Source organism: Chiloscyllium plagiosum, unplaced genomic scaffold (genome assembly GCF_037043375.1).
Source record: "Chiloscyllium plagiosum isolate Xiang-an unplaced genomic scaffold, Cpla_swu_hap1 HiC_scaffold_25, whole genome shotgun sequence".
In the NCBI taxonomy this organism is placed as follows: domain Eukaryota; kingdom Metazoa; phylum Chordata; class Chondrichthyes; order Orectolobiformes; family Hemiscylliidae; genus Chiloscyllium; species Chiloscyllium plagiosum.
This window is the reverse complement of record NW_028270163.1, coordinates 24,226,427-24,249,606: the sequence shown is the minus strand read 5'-3', so window position 1 is coordinate 24,249,606 and position 23,180 is coordinate 24,226,427. Positions and strand designations below refer to the sequence as shown.

The window sequence follows — 23,180 nt, the reverse complement described above, 5'->3', positions numbered from 1 at the left end:
CTTACCTTACTGTTTAATATTATCTTGGGGGGTGGGGAGAGGGATTTATTTATTTGTTCTCTATTTAACGATTTTCTCCCCCCCTTGAGGTTGTTTTTTTAATTATTCTATGTATGTGTGTATGTATATATATGTGTGTATATATATTTAAAAGCTGGGGGGTTTAGTTAATGTTGGTGGGGGGAGGTGGTTACCTTATTCTATTTTACCTCTGTCTCTAGGAGCGGGGTTGTTTTCCCTTGCTATTTTGTATTATTATATTTAATTATTATTTGTTGAGGTTGTAATTTTATAGTTATATATGTTTATACATGGTATTAACATTACCAAATATATCCAAGTGTGGGTGGGGGGGATGTCACTGTTAACTCTAGCTTTGTATTATATCTGAATTCTCCTCATCCTATTGAGGAGCGCCTGGGTTAAGGATGGGGCATTGGTTGGGAGAGGATACGATGGACCTTTGGAAAGGAAGTGATACCCCCTGGGAACAAGGGGGAAAATCTCCATTTAAATACGTTTTTTTAAATTATTTAGAAATAGTTTTTTATTATACTGTTGTGAGTGTATTAGAGAGCCTTTATTTTTGTGAATTTTATATGCTCTATGCTCGGGATGTTCTGGATAGGGTTTCCCCTCCCGAGGGGTCTCGGATTTGCCTGGATGATTATGGTTGATCAGTCGGTTAAGTGGTGCACCTGGAATGTCAAGGGGAGTAATTCACCAGTCAAAAGGAAGAAAATATTATCAAATCTTAAGAAAGAAAGAGTTGTTATAGCTCTCCTACAGGAGACACATCTGTTGGATAAAGAACACTTGAAATTACGACAGGGTGGATTTGATCAGGCCTTTTTTCCTTCTTTTAGCTCAAAAAGTAGGGGAATTGTTATTCTTGTTCGGAAGAATTTCCCTTTCAAAATCCTAAATCAGGTAAAAGACGAATCTGGACGATATATTCTGATTAAAGCCCTTATAAATGGCGAGGAATATGGGATTTTAAATTTGTACTGCCACCTGGCACACCCCTTTCAATTTATAACGGAAGCCTTCTCAAAATTGATGGCTCTTGGTGCCCGTCATACAATTATAGGGGGAGACTTTAATTGTATTATGGATCCGGAAATAGATAGGATTCCCAAGAGTACTGCAGGAATTTCTCCCAGATCTAGACAATTGGTGGATCTGAACAAAGAATTAGGATTAGTAGATGTATGGAGATGTCTTCATCCACAGGGCAGAGATTTTTCTTTTTACTCCAATTCACATAAATGCCATACCAGAATTGATATGTTTTTTACCCCCTCGATTTTTTAAAATTCCATATCATCCTGTAAAATAGGTAGTATAGCAATTTCCGACCACGCTGCTGTATATATGGAAACCAAGGCGAGGAACAATGGGACATCCCCTCGGCAATGGCGTATGGACCCCTTCCTAATGAAAGACAGTAAATTTGTAAAGTACTTCTCTCAAGAATTTAAAACTTTTTTAGAAATTAATTTAGGTACGGCTAGCAACCCATCAATGATGTGGGAGACCATCAAAGCTTACGCGCGAGGTTTGATCATCTCCTACTCAGTGACCCAGAAAAAATTAAAAGGAGAACAACAGAGTCTGCTCGAAGCACGCTTAAAAGCAGTTGAAACTGCATACGCTGATAGACCTTCTATTATTAAATTGCAAAGGATTACGGCCCTTCGGACAGCTCTAAATACTACGCTTATCCAAACGGCTAAGAGGGAAATATTATTTGCAAAACAAAGGTTATATGAATTTGGCGACAAAGCAGGTAGATACTTAGCATTTCTTGCAAAGAAGAGAAAGGCCCCTCAAACTATCACGTCTATCAAGGAAAGTACAGGTATTTTGGCTCATGATCATAAAAAGATTAATGCAATCTTTAGAAAATTTTATTCTGATTTATATAAATCGCAGGATTGTGAAGACAGGACTAGGAGGATGCAATCATTTTTAAAAAATTTGACCTTTCCGGGCCTAACTTCGGAGCAGATATCGGTTTTAAATGCTCCCCGAACAGTCCAAGAAATACTTGACGCAATCAGGCAACTTCAGAGCGGTAAGGCACCTGGCCCAGATGGTTTTCAAGCTGAATTCTTTAAAGAATTTACAGAAATATTGGCTGGTCCACTTATGGACATGTATAACTATGCATATAGTCAGGGCTGTCTCCCGCCTTCGCTGAAAGAGGCAAATATCTCTCTTATCCTTAAAAAAGGAAAGGATCCAGAAGATTGTACGTCAGACATCCTTGCTAAATGTAGATTTTAAAATCCTTTTTTTTTAGATTAGATTACTTACAGTGTGGAAACAGGCCCTTCAGCCCAACAAGTCCACACCGACCCGCCGAAGCGCAACCCACCCATACCCCTATATTTACCCCTTACCTAACACTACGGACAATTTAGTATGGCCAATTCACCTGACCCGCACATCTTTGGACTGTAGGAGGAAACCGGAGCACCCGGAGGAAACCCACGCAGACACAGGGAGAACGTGCAAACTCCACACAGTCAGTCGCCGGAGGTGGGAATTGAACCCGGGTCTCTGGCGCTGTGAGGCAGCAGTGCTAACCACTGTGCCACCGGGCCGTCAACGTTAGCATTGAGACTAGAAAGGGTACTGCCACATATCATAAAGGAGGATCAGACGGGGTTTATTAAGGGCCGTAGATCATCCAATAATATTAGAAGGGTTTTGAATATGATTCAAGCCTGCCATCAGGGAAAGATACCAGGAGTAGTAGTTGCATTAGACGCGGAAAAGGCATTTGATAGGGTTGAATGGTCATATTTGTTTTACACATTGAAAAGGTTTGGCATTGGAAAGGTGTTTACCAAATGGGTCTCAACATTGTATAGTGATCCCAAAGCAGTTGTGGTTACCAATGGATTAGGTTCGGATAGCTTCAGTGTGGGTAGGGGCTGCCGTCAGGGATGTCCTCTCTCGCCATTGTTATTTACGCTAATAATTGAACCACTAGCAGAAGCTGTACAGGCTGATCCTAATATAACGGCCCCGAGGATTGGTACAGGTAAACATAAAATTACCCTGTATGCAGATGATGTTCTTCTATTCCTCAGTAATCCTCTGATGTCTGTACCTCGCTTAATCCAAGTTATTAATACATTTAGCGCATTCTCAGGCTATAAAATTAGTTTCTCAAAATCGGAGGCTATGCCAATGGGTGGCCTTGCTATGATATCCCACTTAGTGGACGGATCCCATTTTCCCTTTCGTTGGTCCCTGGAGGGTTTCTTATATTTAGGCATTTTTATTACTCCAGTATTTGGTCAGTTATACAAGGCTAACTTTGAGCATTTACTGGAAAGGATAAGGCAGGACCTCCAGCGATGGGGAGACCTTCCAATTTCCTGGCTGGGTAGAATAGCACTAATTAAAATGAATGTCCTGCCCCGTCTCCTATACCCTATGAGAATGCTTCCGAGGCTGGCACTACGTAAATTATATGGCTGGTTGGGTTCCTTTATCTGGAATCATAGACGGCCCCTCATTAAGCTGAAGAAGCTACAGCTTCCACAGGCAAGGGGAGGATTGGACTTCCCAGATTTTAGGAAATATCAGTTAAGTTCCCTATTAAGTTACATAGCTGATTGGGTCTTGTTTGATCCACAATCAATCTGGTTGGACATCGAAGCTTCTCAAGTAAAATGCCCACTTATTAACCTTTTGTTTTCAGACAAGAGGAAAATCATTACGGATCACTGTAAAAACCCTATAATACTAAATACAATTAAAGCTTGGAATATAATGTGGCAAAATGAGGGTAACTCACATTAAACATCCCCTTATGCGCCGATAGTGGGAGCATGGGGATTCCAACCGGGGTTTACAGATGCCATTTTTTTTTTATATAGATATTTTTATTAGAAATTTAACATTTTTACAAGTTTACAAAAATAAACAAAACTCTCAGATATAAACATTGATATACAATTAGCTCAAATATACAATAGCCAAAATTTGATAAAAAAAAACAAAACAACAAAAAAAAACGAAAAGAAAAAAAAAAACAAACAAAACTCAACTATCTACTAATCTAACCTACAACTAACCAGGGTGTATATTTAAGTCTCTTACATGCTCGGGATGTGATAGCATCAGATATGATAAAACCCGTATTCGTGCGGGATTCCTCCCCCGAGGGGCCGCGGACCAGCCAGGTCTGTAGTCTCAATTATATAAAAGCCCTTGTTAGGATAGCCGAAATATCTGTATTTATGTAATTCAAAAAGGGCTGCCATATTTTATAAAATAATTCGGTCTTTCGGTGCACCATATTTGTAAGGAAATCAAGGGGAATACATTCCATAATTAGTCTGTGCCAATTTGAAAGTCCAGGAGGGCCCTCCGCCACCCAGTTCATCAAAATATTTTTCCTTGCACAGAAAGAAAGAATAGAAAATAGTCTCTTCCCGTACGTGTCCAGGGAGGGAAAGTTCGAAAAGCCCAAGAGGAGAGATACGGGGTCCACTTTTATTTCCGTTCCTAAAATTTCTGTCAGGGTACTTGCTACTTTAGTCCAATATCTACGGATCTTATGACAGGTCCATAAGCAATGTACAAGAGTGCCCACCTCTATTTTGCATTTAGGACACATTGGAGATGCTCCTGCCTTAAATTTTGCCAATCGAACCGGTGCTATATGGGCCCTATGAAGTATCTTCAGCTGGATAGCCTGGGTTCTGTTACAAATAGTAATTCTTCTAGCATTTTCCCAGATATCATTCCACGTTTCTGTGGAGATTTCTAGTCCCAGATCCTGATCCCATGTTTTAAGCAGATTATCCATATCTCCCGATACTTCATCATGTAGTAAATGATAAATATTACTGACGGAAGATACCCCCACTGGTCGTAGGACACTACATTCTCTATCGGATTTATAAAAACTATCTAATAACGTAGTCTTCTTCTGTATATAATCTCGAATTTGGAAGTATCGAAAGAGGTCTCCATTGGGTAATCCGAATTTCTGACGCAGCTGTCCGAAAGACATCAGGACCCCATCTTTAAATAAATCCCCAAGACATGAGATACCCCTGGATCTCCAGAGTTTAAAAGTGGCGTCTGTTAACCCCGGTTGGAATCCCCATGCTCCCACTATCGGTGCATAGGGGGATGTTTTATGTGAATTACCCTCATTTTGCCGCATTATATTCCAAACCTTGATTGTATTCAGTATTATAGGGTTTTTACAGTGATCTATAATGATTTTCCTCTTGTCTGAGAATAAAAGATTAATAAGTGGGTATTTTACTTGAGAAGCCTCGATGTCCAACCAGATTGATTGTGGATCAGACAAGACCCAATCAGCTATGTAACTTAATAGGGAACTTAATTGATATTTCCTAAAATCTGGGAAGTCCAATCCACCCCTTGCCTGTGGAAGCTGTAGCTTCTTCAGCTTAATGAGGGGCCGCCTATGATTCCAGATAAAGGAACTCAGCCAGCCGTATAATTTACATAAAGCCGTCCTCGGCAGCATCACCGGAAGCATTCTCATAGGATATAGGAGACGGGGCAGGATATTCATTTTGATTAATGCTATTCTACCGAACCAGGAAATTGGCAGGTCTCCCCATCGCTGGAGGTCCTGCCTTATCCTTTCCAATAAATACACAAAATTAGCCTTATACAACTGACCAAATACTGGAGTAATAAAAATGCCTAAATATAAGAAACCCTCCAGGGACCAGCGAAAGGGAAAAAGGGAACCGTCCGCTAAGCGGGGTATCACAGCAAGGCCACCCATTGGCATAGCCTCCGATTTTGAAAAATTAATTTTATAGCCTGAGAATGCACTAAATGTATTAATAACTTGGATTAAGCGAGGTATGGACATCAAAGGGTTACTGAGGAATAGAAGAACATCATCTGCATAAAGGGTAATTTTATGTTTACCTGTACCAATCCTTGGGGCCACTATATTAGGATCAGCTCGTATAGCTTCTGCTAGTGGTTCAATTATTAGCGTGAATAACAATGGCGAGAGGGGACATCCCTGACGGCAGCCCCTACCCACACTGAAGCTATCCGAGCCTAATCCATTGGTAACCACAACTGCTTTGGGATCACTATACAATGTTGAGATCCATTTGGTAAACACCTGTCCAACACCAAACCTCTCCAATGTGTAAAACAAATATGACCATTCGACCCTATCAAATGCCTTTTCCGCGTCTAATGAAACCACTACTCCTGGTATCTTTCCCTGATGACAAGCTTGAATCATATTCAGAGCCCTTCTAACATTATTGGATGATCTACGGCCCTTAATAAACCCCGTCTGATCCTCCTTTATTATATGTGGCAGTATCCTTTCTAATCTCAGTGCTAACGTTTTAGAGAGGATTTTAAAATCTACATTTAGCAAGGATATTGGTCTGTATGATGTACAATCTTCTGGGTCCTTTCCTTTTTTAAGGATAAGAGAGATATTTGCCTCTTTCAGCGAAGGCGGGAGACAGCCCTGACTATATGCATAGTTATACATGTCCATAAGTGGACCAACCAGTATTTCTGTAAATTCTTTATAGAATTCAGCTTGAAAGCCATCTGGGCCCGGCGCCTTACCATTTTGAAGGTGCCTAATTGCATCAACTATTTCTTGGGGTGTAAGAGGAGCATTTAGGACCGATACTTGTTCCGGAGTTAGGTCTGGAAAAGTCAAATTTTTAAAAAATGACTGCATCCTCTTCGTCCTATCTTCACAATCCTGTGATTTATATAACTCAGAATAGAATTCTCTAAAGGTCGCATTAATCTTTTTATGGTCATGAGTCAAAATACCCGTACTTTCCTTGATAGACATAATAGTCTGAGGGGCCTTTTTTTTCTTTGCAAGAAATGCTAAGTATCTACCTGGTTTGTCGCCATATTCATATAACCTTTGCTTTGCAAATAATATTTCCCTCTTAGCCTTTTGAGTAAGTGTAGTGTTTAGAGCTGTCCTAAGAGCTGTAATCCTTTGCAATTTAATAATAGAAGGTCTATCAGTGTATGCTGTTTCAGCCGCTTTTAAGCGGGCTTTAAGCAGACGCTGTTGTTCTCCCTTTAATTTCTTCTGGGTCGCTGAGTAGGAGATGATCAAGCCTCGCGTGTAAGCTTTGATGGTCTCCCACATCATTGACGGGTTGCTAGCTGTACCTGAATTAATTTCTAAAAAAGTTTTAAATTCTTGAGAGAAGTACTTTACAAATTTACTATCTTTCATTAAGAAGGGGTCCATACGCCAATGCCGAGGGGATGTCCCACTGTTCCTCGCCTTAGTTTCCATATATACAGCAGCGTGGTCAGAAATTGCTATATTACCTATTTTACAGGATGATATGGAATTTTAAAAAATCGAGGGGGCAAAAAACGTATCAATTCTGGTATGACATTTATGTGGATTAGAGTAGAAAGAAAAATCTCTACCCTGTGGATGAAGACATCTCCATACATCTACTAATCCTAATTCTTTGTTCAGATCCATCAATTGTCTAGATCTGGGAGATACTCCTGCAGTACTCTTAGGAATCCTGTCTATTTCCGGATCCATAATACAATTAAAGTCTCCCCCTATAATTATATGACGGGCATCAAAAGCCATCAATTTTGAAAAGGCTTCCGTTATAAATTTAAAGGGGTGTGCCGGGGGGCAGTACAAATTTAAAATCCCATATTCCTCTCCATTTATGAGGGGTTTAATCAAGATATATCGTCCAGATTCGTCTTTTATCTGCTTTAGGATTTTGAAAGGGAAATTCTTCCGAACAAGAATAACAACTCCCCTGCTTTTTGAGCTAAAAGAAGAAAAAAAGGCCTGATCAAATCCGCCCTGTCGTCATTTCAAGTGTTCTTTATCTGACAGGTGTGTCTCCTGTAGGAGAGCTATATCAACTCTTTCCTTCTTAAGATTTGATAATATTTTCTTCCTATTAAGTGGCGAATTACTCCCCTTGACATTCCAGGTGCACCACTTAACCGATTGATCAACCATAATCCTCTGGGCCAATCCGAGACCCCTCGGGAGGGGGAACCCTATCCAGAACATCCCGAGCGTGGAACATGTAAAATTTACAAAAATAAAGCCTCTTTAATACACCCACAACAATACAGTAAAAAACTATTTCTAAATAAAAAAAATATAAAATGTATCTAAGTGGAGACTCTTCCCCCTTGTTCCCAGGGGGCATCACTTCCTCTCCAAAAATCCCTCATATCCTCTCCCAACCAATGCCCCACCCTTGACCCAGGCACTCCTCAATAAAATGAGGAAAATTCAAATATAATACAAAGCTAGAGTTAACAGTGAGCACCCCACCCCCACCCCTACCAACACCTGGGCATATTTGGTAATGTTAATACCATATATAAACATATAACTATAAAATTACCAGTTCAACAAATAATAATTAAATATGATAATACAAAATAACGAAGGGAAAAACAACCCCGCTCCTGAAGACAGAGGTAAAATCGAATAAGGTAACCACCTCCCCCCACCAACATTAACCAAATCCCCCAGCTTATATATATATATATATACATATATATACATACACATACACACACATATATATATATACATACATACATACATACATACACACACACACACACATATACATACATCCCTCATATATACATAAAATAATAACAGAAAACAACTCCAAGGGGGGGGGAAGAAAATCAAATCCCTCTCCCCACCCCCCATGATAATATTAAGCAGTAAGGTAAGAAAAAAAAAGGGAGGGGATATAAACCAAAGTGGGGGGGGGGGGAAAGGCAGACCAACATCCATTATGTCCTACAGTTTATCTAAGAGAGTCCAAGAATTCCTTAGCCTTTTCTGGTGATCCAAAGTTATATACGGATCCTTCATGGTTAAAACGTAACATCGCTGGGTAGCGTAAGGAGTACTGTACATTTAAGTCCCTTAAACGCTTCTTCGCCTCGTCGAATGCCTTCCTCTTTCGAACCAGAGCCGGGGAAAAGTCCTGAAATAGCATGATCTTGGATCCTTTGTAGATCATAGCTTGGGGGTCTTTTCCGAGATTTCTAGAGGCTTCTAGGAGTATCTGCCTCTCCCTATAGCTCTGCAGCCGGAACAGGACCGGGCGTGGGCGCTGGTTCGAGCCGGGCCCGCGTATTGCTACCCGGTAGGCCCATTCCACCCTTACCTGCCCTGATCCAGCTTGCAGATTTAAAAGTTGTGGCAGCCACTGCTCCAGGAATGCTGTAAGCTGGCCTTCCTCTTCCCGTTCGGGAAGGCCCAGCAAACGAATATTTTTTCGACGACCTCGATTATCGAGGTCGTCAATATGATTTTCCAAGGTCCGGACTCGCTGCTCGAGAGTCCGGACCTGATCCACGGCCGATTGAGCGGTTGTCTCCGAGGTCGCGGCCTTTAACTCCGCCCCTCCGACTCGGCGTTGAATTTCTTCAATTTCACGGTCGTGCTTCTGCAGCGCGGCCGAGAGCGACTCCCAACGATTTCTGGATTCGACGATAAAGGCATCGATCTTCGAGTCAAGCTTGGAAAGCATTTCTGCAAGACTTGCTACTGTTGGTAAGTCCCCCGGGGCGGCTGTGGACGCCTCTGCTGCAGCTGGAGAGTGTGGGGGAGGGGTTCCTGCTTGCTGAGAGCTGCGGGCTCCCTTCCCTTTAGTCATTTTAACTTAGGATAAAGTTGCTTAAATGTAATATTACACAACTAATTGAGTTACTAAACTATTATAAATGATTTATAAATGATTTGGTGAGCTTGGTAGGGGGTAGGTGACCCACTGTGCCCAAGTCTTGGGAGGAGCACTATAGACTCAGTCTTACTGGGTCGCCGCCATCTTGGATCCCCACAGATGCCACTTTTAAACTCTGGAGATCCAGGGGTATCTCATGTCTAGGGGACCTATTTGAAGATGGGGTCCTGATGTCTGTTGAACAGCTGCGTCAGAAATTCGGATTACCTAATGGAGACCTCTATCGATACTTCCAAATTCGAGACTATTTACAGAAGGAGACTATGTTATTAGATAGTCTTTATAAATAAGATAGAGAATGTAGAGTACTACGACCAATGGGGGTATCCTCCATCAGTACTATTTATCATTTACTACATGACGAAGTATCGGGAGATATGGACAATCTGCTTAAAACATGGGATCAGGAATTGGGACTAGAAATCTCTATAGAAACGTGGAATGACATTTGGGAAAACGCCAGAAGAATCACCATCTGTAACAGAACTCAGGCTATCCAGCTGAAGATACTTCATAGGGCCCATATAGCACCGGATCGATTGGCAAAATTTAAGGCAGGGGCATCCCCAATGTGTCTCAAATGTAAAATAGAGGTGGGCACTCTTGTACATTGTCTATGGACCTGTCATAAGGTCCGTAGATACTGGACTAAAGTAGCCAGTGCCCTGACAGAAATTTTAGGAACGGAAATTAAAGTGGACCCCGTATCTCTCCTTCTGGGCTTTTCGAACTTACCCACCCTGGATATGCACGGGAAGAGACTATTTTCTATTCTCTCTTTCTGTGCAAGGAAAAATATTTTGGTAAACTGGGTGGCTGAGGGCCCCCTGGACTTTCAAATTGGCACAGATTAGTTATGGAATGTATTCCCCTTGACTTCCTACAAATATGGTGCACCGAAAGACCGAATTATTTTATAAAATATGGCAGCCCTTCTTGAATTATATGAATACAGATATTTCGGCTATCCTAACAAGGGCTTTTATTTAATTGAGATTACGAACCTGGCTGGTCCGGGGCCCCTTGGGAGAGGAATCCCGCTCGAATACGGGTTTTGTTACATTTGATGTTAACACATTCCGAGCGTGTATCTCACAGCGCAATTTCTATGTTATCCGCTGTTTTTTTTTCCTCTTTCTCTTATTTGAATAATGTAAGAGACTTAAATATACACTCTGGTTAGTTGTAGGTTAGATTAGTAGTTAGTTGAGTTTTTTTTTCTTGGTATTTTTCTTTTGTTAAATTTTGGTTCTTATACATTTAAGATTTAATTGTATATCAATGTTTGTACTTGAGAGTTTTGTTTATTTTTGTAAACTTGTAAAAATGTTAAATTTCTAATAAAAATATCTATTTAAAAAAAAGATTAGATCACATGGGATCCAGGGAGAGCTAGACAATTGGATACAAAATTGGCTTGAAGGTAGGAGACAGAGGATGGTGGTGAACGGTTGCTTTTTAGACTGGAGGCCTGTGACCAGAGGTGTGCCACAAGGGTCAATACTGGATCCACTGCTTTTCATCATTTCAATGATTTGGATGTGAAACCAGGGGGTATGATTTGTAAGTTTACAGATGACATCAAAATAGGTGGTGTAGTGGACAGTTTAGAAGATTATCTCCAAGTACAATAGAACCGTGATCAGATGGGACACTGGGCCGAGGAGTGGCAGATGGAATTTCATTTAGATAATAGTGAGGTGTTACATTTGGGTAAGGTAGTGGCAGTGCACCTGTCTGTGATCAGGAAGCCCATTACACTAATACTGTCCTGGTACCTATGCCCTCTAAGTGCCTATGTTTAGTATTTCTGATCATTTTAGTAAAAGTTATGTGCAATAATGTTTATTTTTCTTTTCCCAGCTTATTCTGTGGATCCAGAATTGTCAATGCAGTTTGAGGATCAGGTATGAGAACACTATGATACTGTTTATTTCATATTAAATTGGGTTAAAGCTGAGGTAATCCCTACGATGTAGATCTATTACAGATCGATTTTATTTTTTAAGTTTGTGCTAGGTTTGTACACGACTTATTTTCATAATGAGAGCAGCATGCCATATTGGAAATAGTTCAGTCCTCACTCACGTGTTCTGTATTTATCTGAGGCTGGAATAAATATCCCTATTACTTCTCACTGCCCTAATCTGCACTTTCACAACCCAAGATGGACCAGTTGCACATGTAGACTGATGATCTCAGATCTTTTAAAAGTGACATGAGTTTTTAAGAAAGTTTGAGCATGCAGATACTTGTTGTCCTTTGAGGGCAGCACGGCAGTTAGCACTACTGCCTCACAGTGTCAGGTACCCAGATTCAATTCCAGCCTTGGGTGTGGAGTTTGCACATTTTCCCTATATTTGCATGAATTTCTGACGGGTTTTCCGGTTTCCTCCCACAGTCTGAAGATGTGCAGGTTAGATGGATTGGCCATGCTAAATTGTGCCGTAGTGCCGTTGTGCAGGCTAGGTGGATTGATCATAATTCATGCGAGATTACAGAGATAGGATGGGGGCTGGGTCTAGGTAGGATGCTCTTCAGACAGTTGGTGCAGACTTGTTGAGCCAAATGGTTCCTATATGCGTTGTAGGAATTCTATGATTCTCTGGAAGTCCTCTCTGAGATCACTAGATATTCCTTGAATCAAGAATTACAAAGCTAGTAAGAGCGTATATCTACCTCAAACTGGGAAGTTTGTTTTATTTAGGTCAAACACTCTCAACGAATGCAGCACAGTTTAGGTAAAGAGTACTGTAAAGCTCCCTCTACTCTGAACTATCAAACACTCACAGGGCAGGGTCAACATAAGGTAACACTCAGGGCAAAGTTCCCTCTAAGCATTCCCCATTTAACTGCCCCAGGATAGTACAGTATGGGGTTATGTATAGAGTAAATCTCCCTCTACATTGTCCAGTTCAAATGCTAATCAAGCAAGTACAACATGATTTAGATTATACCAAAGGCACCTACTTTCTGGATTTAATCTTTTCAATCTCATCTCACAAAGGGTTTCCTTTCAGCTAAGAGATGAAGAAGATTTCTATTTCTTTGACCTGCACTGGATCTGAGCTTCTTTTTAGATATCTAACCCAGTGCAGTGGCCTGTGCCCTTTTTTTTTCACAGCAATTTGAAATTTTGGAATTAAGTTGTGCTGCGCAAAAGGGAGATAACAATGGTGTTTCCTCTTTTATTGGCAGGTTTCAATTCTATCTGCAATGGAGATAATCTGGAATCTCTGTGAGATCCTGTACATTGAGGCAGCTCAAGGTAAAACTGATTGGCTTGTTTAATTTAATTTTGTCTATTTTCTTTTGGGTGACGCTAACACTGGCAGTTGAACATTTGTTACACATTCTTAGGATAGTCAGTCATTATGTTTCAATCAATCAGTCAATCACTGTTGTAGCCGATATGTAGGTGTAGACCATAGTTAAGCTGTTAATGAGGGGATGGAATGGGACAGGCTTCCTGTTCCTGACTATCACCTGGTGTTTTGCCCTAAAGGAACTGATTGAACTCGTTGAGTTTTTACAACAAGTCAATACCATCATTTCTTGTGCCAAACACAAATTAGGAACTTTATTAAATTAAATTTTACATCTTGTTCAGACAGAATTTGAATTCACAATATGATGGGCTGCTGGTTCAGCACTGCTACTAGACAGTTAAAGTTTGTACAAATAAAACATCAGTGCAGCCTACTTGAGGTGACTCTGGTGCAGGCATCACTGGGAATCATGTGGATTAGGAGCATTAGGCCAGTGTCTCTGTATCCAAAGGGCTACTTGATACAAATTCTACTGGGGAAGATTCCATCAGCCCTCGTGCTCTTGCAGGAAGCGTGTGGATGTAGACAAGAGTTAAGCTAATTGTAATTCCCTTTTGTTGAATAACCTGACTATCATTATTAAGCTCGAATATGAAGCCTGCCACTGGACAGGTGTAAAATTAAGTGGAACCTGTACCCCAGCAGAGCAAGTACTTGCCTAAACCTGGAGGGACTAATCCCCCAATGGAGACTTGAGTCTGTGTGTCACGTGTTCCAGTGGGGACCCTAACCCATAACTTGGCTGCAGTAAATGTGTTGTGACTCTAAATCGTTTTAACTAAATGTTCTAACAGTGGTTCATAGAAATACTAAGGCATTAATGTGTGATTGCAGCTGGTTCCCTCATGTCACATCTTCTGGATTGGATCAGACTGCATATTTGCCAAGTGGATGCTATGTCTGATCAGATCATGGCTTCTGAAAACCCTGTGGAACATCTGTACTACTGGAATGTGGTGAGTGATGACCTAGTGCTGCCAGGAGCCCTGCTTTCTACAGGTCCTCTGAGGAGATTATAGTGGTTGCTAGGGAACAAATTCCCTGTCCTAAAGGATTGTCTGTGTTACTTGAGTCATGTTGGCCAGGAAGAATCTCATTCTCATTCATGTGTCAGCTGGATACAACATGCAAACACTATGTCCAGGCATCACCAGGAATTGTGTGGGTCAGGAGGCATAAGGATTGTATCTTAGCATTCAAAGGTTTAGCTGAGACAAAAGGCCTGGTTCTACTGGGGAAGAAAGGGAATATTCCATCAGAGCTCCCACTTTTGTTACAGTATGGCAGATGAGTGTGGATGTCGACCAGAAGTAAGCTGGTTAATGAGGGGATAGAATGGCCAGGCCTCCTGTTCCTGGTCACCACCTGGTTCCTGGTGCTGAGAAGAGTGTGAGGTTGAGTGTATTTTATTGTGATGGCCCCCATAAATTCTAATCTTAGGCAATGACAGTAGTTGGACAGTGCCCTGACTGGGTACCTGCAAGAAATTTAAAATTCCTCATCTCGTGTACAATGAAATAATTAAGATGCCATTTACAATGGAGCTCTAGTGACTCAGAGTGGTACATTCAGATTTCTGGTACAAATGGAAATGATAGTGAGGAGGCGTTGGAGTTCATCTCCAAGGTGAGGTGCAACAGGAGTTTTGCCTTGCAAGAGGAATCTAAGAGCTTGAGTGAAGTACCTAGTCTGTCAGTTGGACTATCTCTAAGGCAGAGAAGTTGAGGGTCTGACACTTGTAACATGCTTGCTTATATTTTTCTAGGTTACTGGCTATGTGCTACAAGGCCGCTTGGATGAGGCTCGACAGTTGCTGGCTAAGAAGGCTGCGACTGAACCTGCAAAAAGCTCGATGTACAGATGTATGGATGAACTGATGAGAAAGATGCCCTTTTTCTCTGTATGTTGCTCAGTTGGTTTTGTTTGCTGCCTTTTCCCCACCACACCCCACTCATCCTACCTTCCTGTCATTCCCTGAAGACATTTACTCATAGAATCCTAGAATCCCTCCAGTGTGGAAACAGGCTATTCAGTCTCAACAAGTTCACACTGACTCTGCAAAGAGCATCCCATCCAGACTCACTCTTGGGTGGAATTGCAAAAGTCATTTTGTACGCTGATTCAAATGGCTAATTTTGTTTTTGCCAGTTTTTTTTGTCTCTTCCCTTGAGTGATGACTGCGAAAGTATTATTCTTTAAGCTATGATTTGTCTGGCTTCTTCTTGAAAAGCATCTGTTATTTATGTGAGGCTTAACCCACCAGTCTAGCAGCACAGACCAATGTCAGGCTTTACTGCTACCTGCAAACATGTTCCAACCCAGGACAGCTGAACAGTGATCAAAACAGGTCCTTGCTGGTTTTTTCACTGCGTTGCCCTAAGTTTGAGAAATTAAGACAATTTGTCTCATTTCAACTGCTATTTCCCAGCTAAGCTTAGAAAACAGACAGAATAATTTGCAAAAGTATACATTTATACTTCTGAAGCTGGATTGATGCTGCTTAGTGTATAGAACAGGGGACTGTCTAAGTTCACTTTCCAACTGAGCACTACTGCAGCAAAGGTCCAGTCTTTCTTTCAGTGTCTGATTAGATTACTTACAGTGTGGAAACAGGCCCTTCGGCCCAACAAGTCCACACCGACCCGCCGAAGCGCAACCCACCCATACCCCTACATTTACCCCTTTTAACCTAACACTACGGGCAATTTAGCATGGCCAATTCACCTGACCCGCACATCTTTGTGACTGTGGGAGGAAACCGGAGCACCCGGAGGAAACCCACGCAGACACGGGGAGAATGTGCAAACTCCACACAGTCAGTCGCCTGAGTCGGGAATTGAACCCGGGTCTCTGGCGCTGTGAGGCAGCAGTGCTAACCACTGTGCCACCGTGTCCTTTAATGCTCAAATTTTAACGTGATGTAAAATGCATATTATCTGTATGATCAGAGAATCGAACTATTACATGCTGTCTTCACTTTCTTTTTTGCCTTCACCTCAGCATGGCAGTTATCAAACTATAACTGAGTTTGAGCTGAAATGGCGTTATTGGCAAGAGGAATGTGAGCGGTGCTTGAAAGAGGGAACTTTTGCATCCAATGACAAACTGCTGCTAATCTGCAAGGTAAGAAAGAATGCCACTGCTGAGTTGTCAATGAACCTTATTGTTTATCATTAATTACGAGAAGAGTTGAGGTTATGCTTGAGCTATACAGGGCATTGCCAAGACAAATTTGGAGTACTGTGCACAGTATTGGTCTCCTTACCTAAGAAAATATGTGAATGCATTGGAAGCAGTTCAGGCAATATTTACTAATTGAATACTTATAGAGTCATAGAGATGTACAGCATGGAAACAGATCCTTCGGTCCAACCTGTCCATGCCGACCAGATATCCCAACCCAATCTAGTCTGAAATGGGTAGGATGCCTTATAAGGAAAAGTTGGACATGCTAGGCTTGTACTCGCTGGAGTTCAAAAGAGTAAAAGGTGACTTGATTGAAATATATAAGATCCTATGGGGTTCTTTAAGAGTGCAAAGGAAAGGATGTTTCCTCTTGAAGCAGAATCTAGAACTATGGCTCACTTTCAAAATAAGTTGCTCATTTAAGGCAGAAATGACAATTTTTTTCCTCACAGACAATCATGAGTCTGCAATTCTTTTCCTCAAAAACTACAAGATGCAGAATCTTTGAATATTTTTAAGGCGAAGGTAAATAAATTGTTGATAATCAAGGCAATAAAGTTGATCAGGGGTAGGTGGGAATGTGGCACTCCCGGATCAGCCAAGATTTTCAATTAATGGGAGTCTAGGCTCAAGTGGGTGAATGACCCATTTACATTGTGTGTATTCATATCCTGGTGTGTACAGTGAAACTGTTTTTGAAAATGGTAAAACTCTCATTCATTCTTAGTATATGAACGATAAAGAAGCCAATAAAAACAACCACCCCAGCAGCAGGCTATTTGTGGAACTCTTGCAGATCATCAGAACACTAAAACATTTAGAAACCAGGAGAAAGTCATTAGGAACAGCAGGGCTATCCCTTTATAGAGAAATCTATCTCAGTTTCTCTTCAAATTCATCACTCCAACTTAACACAAAAACTATTTGTTGCTTGAACATGTTTGCACAAATGTTTTCACCCCCGCTTTGTGCTGAGTGAAATCAAATAGAAATGGGTCTTTTCAGCAAAATGTAAAAGTGGTATGCCATACAGATAGAGCTGAGACCTCAACAGTCTACGCTAATATACAAATTATTTCAGTAAGGAGATAGAAGGTATGATTGCGAAATTTGCTTATGATATAAAGATAGGTGTGAAAGTAAGTTGTGAAGAGGACAAATGGAAGCTACAAAATATAGATAAATTAAATAAATGGGCAAAAATAAATGCAGCAAATTGAGTACAATGTAGGGAAATATAAAATTGTCTATTTTGGCACGAAGAATAATAAAAAAGGAGCCTATTCTCTAAAAAATGAAAGGGTGCAGAGGTCTGAGATGTGTCCTAATGCACAAATCACAGCTATGCAGGTACAGCAAGTAATTAGAAAAGTTAATAGCAAAGTGAATTCAATCCAAAAGTAGAGAGGCTGTGCTTCAGTTATACAAGATGATACTGCATCTGCAATACTGTGCATTACACTGTTGACCTTATTTAAGGAGGAATTATTCATTAAGAAGGAATTAACAAATTAATACATTGGAAGAGGTTCAGAGAAGGTTTACCAGATTTATAGCTGGAACGAGTGCATTATTTGAAGACGAAAGATTGAACAGGCTAGATTTATATCGACTGGTGTTTAGGAGAGTAAGTGGTGACCTTATTTAAACATGGAAGATTGTGACTAATCTTGACAGAGAGAACCTATAACTAGGTGTCACTGTTTCAGAGTTGAGTGTTGTCAATTTAATCGAGATGAGGCAAAATATTTTCTGAGTGTTGAGTTATTGGAACTCTGTTCCTGATAAGGTGGCGGAAGCAGAGGCATTGAATAATATAAGTAGAAAGAGATAGGTTCTTGTTAAGTAAGGGGATCGGGGTAGGCAGTAATGCAGATTATTGGTAACAGTCAGATCGGCCATGATTTTATTGATAGTGGAGCAGGCTTGAGGGACCGCTGGCCTAATCCTGAGGGGCCGCTGGCCTAATCCTGAGGGGCCGCTGGCCTAATCCTGCTCTGTGTTTGTAAGTAAAATGTACAAATTCCTCATGCTTTATAGATGAATAACTGTCCTGAATCAAAGATTGATGAGTGGAGCTGAAATGGAGATCAATCATGATCTGGTTAAGGGTGGAACACAGTCAAGGGGTTAAGTGGCTTACTGCTATTACTGCATTTAGGCAATTATATGTAGATTCAATAAAATCTGTCCTGAGATCAATCATGCACTGTGGTTTCAACCCCACATCAAGTTATTTATTTACCCTCCAAGTCAAGGCCTTTGGACCCATTAACCTTACCTATACAAGCCTTATGATATTCCTCATAACAGCATTTAATGTTCAAGAGACAATTAAAAAGCGATTTTGCTCTCATTGCCATACCCAGAGACAATTCTAGGTGTGTTCACTGAATAATTCCTTAGGCTACATTTCCTTTGTAATGTACGCTGGTAACTGTTTTAATAAGTGTAAACGTCCTGCAAGGAGGCTGTTATGGTAGTGTTACCTGCTTCACAGATATGTCATAACATTTCTGAACATGTTGATTGAAAATATGTAAATGTCCTGCAATTGGGATTATTCAAATTCATTGGAACAAATGAAAGAGAATCTCATGAACGGTCAAGGCATTCTGCTTGGTGTCTTTTTACTTGTGCTTTCTGCTGCTGGCAGTTAGCGTTGAGAACCTGAACTGATGTTCGCTTGCTACTTCACACTGAACCACTGCAGCATGGCCAGTTATCATACCTCTACTCCTTCCAGACTGAGCTCAAGGAATTGATGTTTAGAATGTTTGAGGGACAACTTTTGTAAAGAACTCAAAACAATTTCTGTTTCCTCCTTTAGATCCTCGCGGGTGATGAAAATGCAGTGAGTGACAAGAAGGATCTCTTGTCTACCTGGTACCATCTACTGGTCAGCAAACTGTTGTACTGTCATCCAACTGTAAAACCTACAGACCTTTATCAATACGCTGAGGTAAGAAACCTTCAGAGAACTTGTAACTGCCTAGGTTATCCAGTAAAATATTGTTCTTATTCTGTCAACAGTGCTCTTTAATATGGTTAAATGGAGGAATCTATTCAGGCAGTCAATCCCTGAGCCTGATGTTGATATAAAAATGGAGGCAGAAGTGAATACACAGCCTGCATTCCAAGTTAAACATCAGCCTTTAACTTTGAGTTCAATTTGACCAGATTGTATTAAAGCACCTAAAATTAAGAAAAAGTGTTGAAAATACAGAGCAAGTTAGTTTGCGCGACAGTTGATGGGACTCTGCAGAGGGAGGTTTACCCCTGTATCTAACCCATGCTGTACTTGTCCACGAAGTCTGGTGAAACAGTGTATCAGGAGATTTATAGGAAACAAATTCTGTTCTCATGAAGGGTCACTGATTTTGAAACATTAACTCTGTTTGTCTCTCCACAGATGCTGCCAAACTGCTGAGTTTCTTCACATTTGTTTTTACTATGTTTCTATTCTGTACTGTACATGTTCTGAGGGTGTTTTTGAAGGAGATTTACTGTGTTTCCATTCTGTACTATATCTGTTCTGCAGATGTTTTATGAATCAGATTTGTGAATGCTTGGTAAAGCAGTTGTTAACTTCCTGAAGTTGGCTCTCATGTTTGAATACACTGTAAAATCAATGCAAGGTGTTCTGTTATTGAATTTAAATATTGGGGAGTCAACATTGTGACCTTACACTGACAGTGACTCTTCTCTGTTGTTGTTTGCAGATCTGTTTAAATAATTTTATGTCCTCTGGGAGCAGGCTTGAGGCTCTCGACCGTATCTTGTTGGCAGCGCTTGAATTCAACATCCACCAGGTGTTGAAAGACTGCAGGTAAGCATGGGCATCCACCTTTCAATTGGATAAAGATTGCCAAATCATATCTCTACTGCCTTCAGGAAAAAAGATAGATGATTTCTATCATTTTATCCTGAATGAGAAAGTGGTTCTTTACAAATTAAATCCATTTTTCCCTCTTGCCGTGCCCAGGCCACAAGAGGGAAAGAGATTTAGGCTTTCTTTCAGAAATCAATTCAGTCTTTTAAGCGTCAATCCAGCTGCTGACTTCCAGTCATGGTCAAGCAGAACTTTCAGTAAGACCAAAATCATTCTTGTTCCCAGGACACCAACTATCCTTCGTCATGGTCACTGTTTGGTGCTGAAACAGACAATTTTTAGGATCACCATCCTATTTGGTCTGGATACGAGCTTCTGATCCCACACTAAGTTCGGCTCCTTCCATCCCTGTAACATTGCTAAACTCTCCTAGAGACAGTTTCCTCCTCAGTCACCATGGTCTGAGTATCATCTGCTTTGTGGGTGAAGAGAGATGCGAAGTATTCATTTAATACTTCAGTCATGCCTCTCTGAAACCATTTGTGATTCTCTGTTTTAGTCCTCAATCCGCCCTACTCCTTTTACCACTTATTATGTCTGAGCCTACAGAAGACTTTGGGATGCTCCTTTACGTTGGCTGCCATCCTTTTCTCATCATTCCTCTTTACTTCTCTGATATACTTTTTCACCTCCCCTCTGATCTTTCTGTATTCCTCTTGGTTCTCAATTGTATTTTCTAACTGACACCTCATATAAGCATTCTTTTTCTCCTTTACCTTAATTTCTATTTCTAAGTCATTCGGTGAACTCTGGATTTGTTTATACATTAACTGAACCCAACCATGTCCTCTGTGAGGCTAAGCCATTGCTTAGTTTTCCCGCCAATCTTTCTATCCATTCTGTACTGCCCAGTTCCATTCTTGCCTCATTAAAGTGGCTCTCCACATAGTGATTTATCTTACTCTGGATTGACCACTGTCAATCTCCACCATCATAATGATCCTTACGACACAATCAGCACTCTCCTAAATATTGTCCTAAAACCGTCACTTGATCCATTTGACCCATACCATTTCCAAGAACCAGCACCAACAGTGCAGTTTCCCTTGTTGGACAGGACATATGATGCTACAGGACATTCTCCCAAACACAATTTAAAAACACTTGCCCCTTACTGCTTCTTACACTAACAGTATCCCAGTGTATATTTGGATAATTAAAGTCCTATACTATAACTATAATGTTTGCATCGCTCTGTAATTCCCCTTCAAATTTGTTCCTATAAGTCCTTAGTCGCTGGTCTGTAGACTACATGAAGCCATGTAATTTTGTACCATGTTTGCTACTTAGCTGTAGCCAAATTGATTCTCTTTTTGAATGTTCTGAGATATTCTCTTTCTCCAGCACTGTAATGCTCTCCTTAAAATATATCTCTCCCTACCTCCTTTCCTTCGCTGAATACCTTATACCCTGGAATATTTAACATCCAGTTTTTTGCTAGGTTTCTGGTATTGCTCAACATCATATTTCCACTGTGGCAATCTGCATCTGTAACTACCCAGTCTTATTTACTACTCACACACAAGCACAATAACCATGGTTTAGGCATTATTACTTTCATCCTGACTCTGATTTGGCCTCTTATATTACTAGGTCCTCTGCCTCTGAAACCCTTGTTCATGCATTTGTTACCTGTAGACTTGACTATTCAAATGCTCTTCTAGCCAGCTGCCCAGCATCCACAAGTGCCAACTCCTCTCAAAAATCTGCTCCTAGATCCCTAATTGCTAAGTCCATTTCATTAGCACCCTGTACTTGGGAGCCAACATTATTTCCTGGTTCAATAATGTCTCAGTTTTTAAAATCTCATTGTTGATCTCAAATCCTTGTGTGGCTTTTCCCTCCGTGTTTCTGTAATCTCCTGCCGCCATTCAATATTTTTCTGCTCTTCGAATTCTAACTTCTTGTGCATCCCCAGTTTAAGCATTTCACCATTGGTTGCTGTTCATCTGTCAAGGCCCTAAGCTCTGCAATTCCCTTCATAAGCTTATCCACATCTCTGCCTCTCCTTCTTTAAAAGACTCCTAAAAACCTAACACTTGAAGGAAGTATATGTCAGGTATAGACAGGAGAGATCATGTCAATCCTTAGAGTATAAAGGCAGTAGGAGCATACTTAAGAGGGAAATCAGGAGGGCAAAAAGGGAACATGAGACAGCTCTGGTAAATTGTGTTAAGGAGAATCCAAAAGGTTTTTACAAATACATTAAGGACAAAAGAGTAACTAGGGAGCAAATAGAGCCCCTCAAAGTTCAGCAAGGCAGCCTTTGTGTAGAGCCACAGGAGATGGGGGCGATACTAAATGAGTATTTTGCATCAGTGTTTATTGTGGAGAAGGATATGGAAGATATAGAATGTGAGGAAATAGATGGTGACATCTTGAAAAATGTCCATGTTATAGAGGAGGTGGTGCTGGATGTCTTGACACATATAAAGGTGGATAAATCCCCAGGACCTGATCAGGTGTACCCTAGAACTCTTTGGGAAGCTAAGGAAGTGATTGCTGGCTCCCATTGCTGAGATATTTGTATCATCGATAGTCACAGGTGAGGTACCTGAAGACTGAAGGTTGCCTAACATGTTGCCACTATTTAAGAATGATGGTAAGGACAAGCCAGGGAACTATAGACCGGTGAGCCTGACATCAGTGGTGGGCGAGTTGTTGGAGGGAATCCTGAGGGACACGATTTACATGTATTTGGAAAGGCAGGGACTGATTAGAGACAGTTAGCATGGCTTTGTGTGTGGGAAGTCATGTCTCACAAACTTGATTGAGTTTTTTGGAAAAGTAACAAAGAGGATTGAGGGCAGAGCGGTGAACGTGATCTATATGGACTTCAGTAAGGCATTCAACAAGGTTCCCCATGGGAAACTGTTTAGTAAGGTTAGATCTCATAGTATACAGGGAGAATTAGCCATTTGGATACAGAACTGGTTCCAAGGTAGGAGACAGAGGGTGGTGGTAGAGGGTTGTTTTTCAGACTGGAGG

General features: G+C 40.9%; 1 protein-coding gene across 1 annotated transcript in view; it reads left to right on the top strand.

The window, feature by feature from the left end:
• Window positions 1–23,180, top strand: part of nup85 (nucleoporin 85) — a 51,181-nt gene that overhangs the window by 12,647 nt on the left and 15,354 nt on the right. Inside the window, exons 5-11 of the mRNA XM_043714537.2 lie at window positions 11,649–11,692; window positions 12,984–13,053; window positions 13,949–14,070; window positions 14,880–15,014; window positions 16,115–16,237; window positions 19,131–19,262; window positions 20,023–20,129. Of these exons, the coding sequence (XP_043570472.1) occupies window positions 11,649–11,692; window positions 12,984–13,053; window positions 13,949–14,070; window positions 14,880–15,014; window positions 16,115–16,237; window positions 19,131–19,262; window positions 20,023–20,129 (733 nt within the window). The remainder of the gene's footprint in view (window positions 1–11,648; window positions 11,693–12,983; window positions 13,054–13,948; window positions 14,071–14,879; window positions 15,015–16,114; window positions 16,238–19,130; window positions 19,263–20,022; window positions 20,130–23,180) is intronic.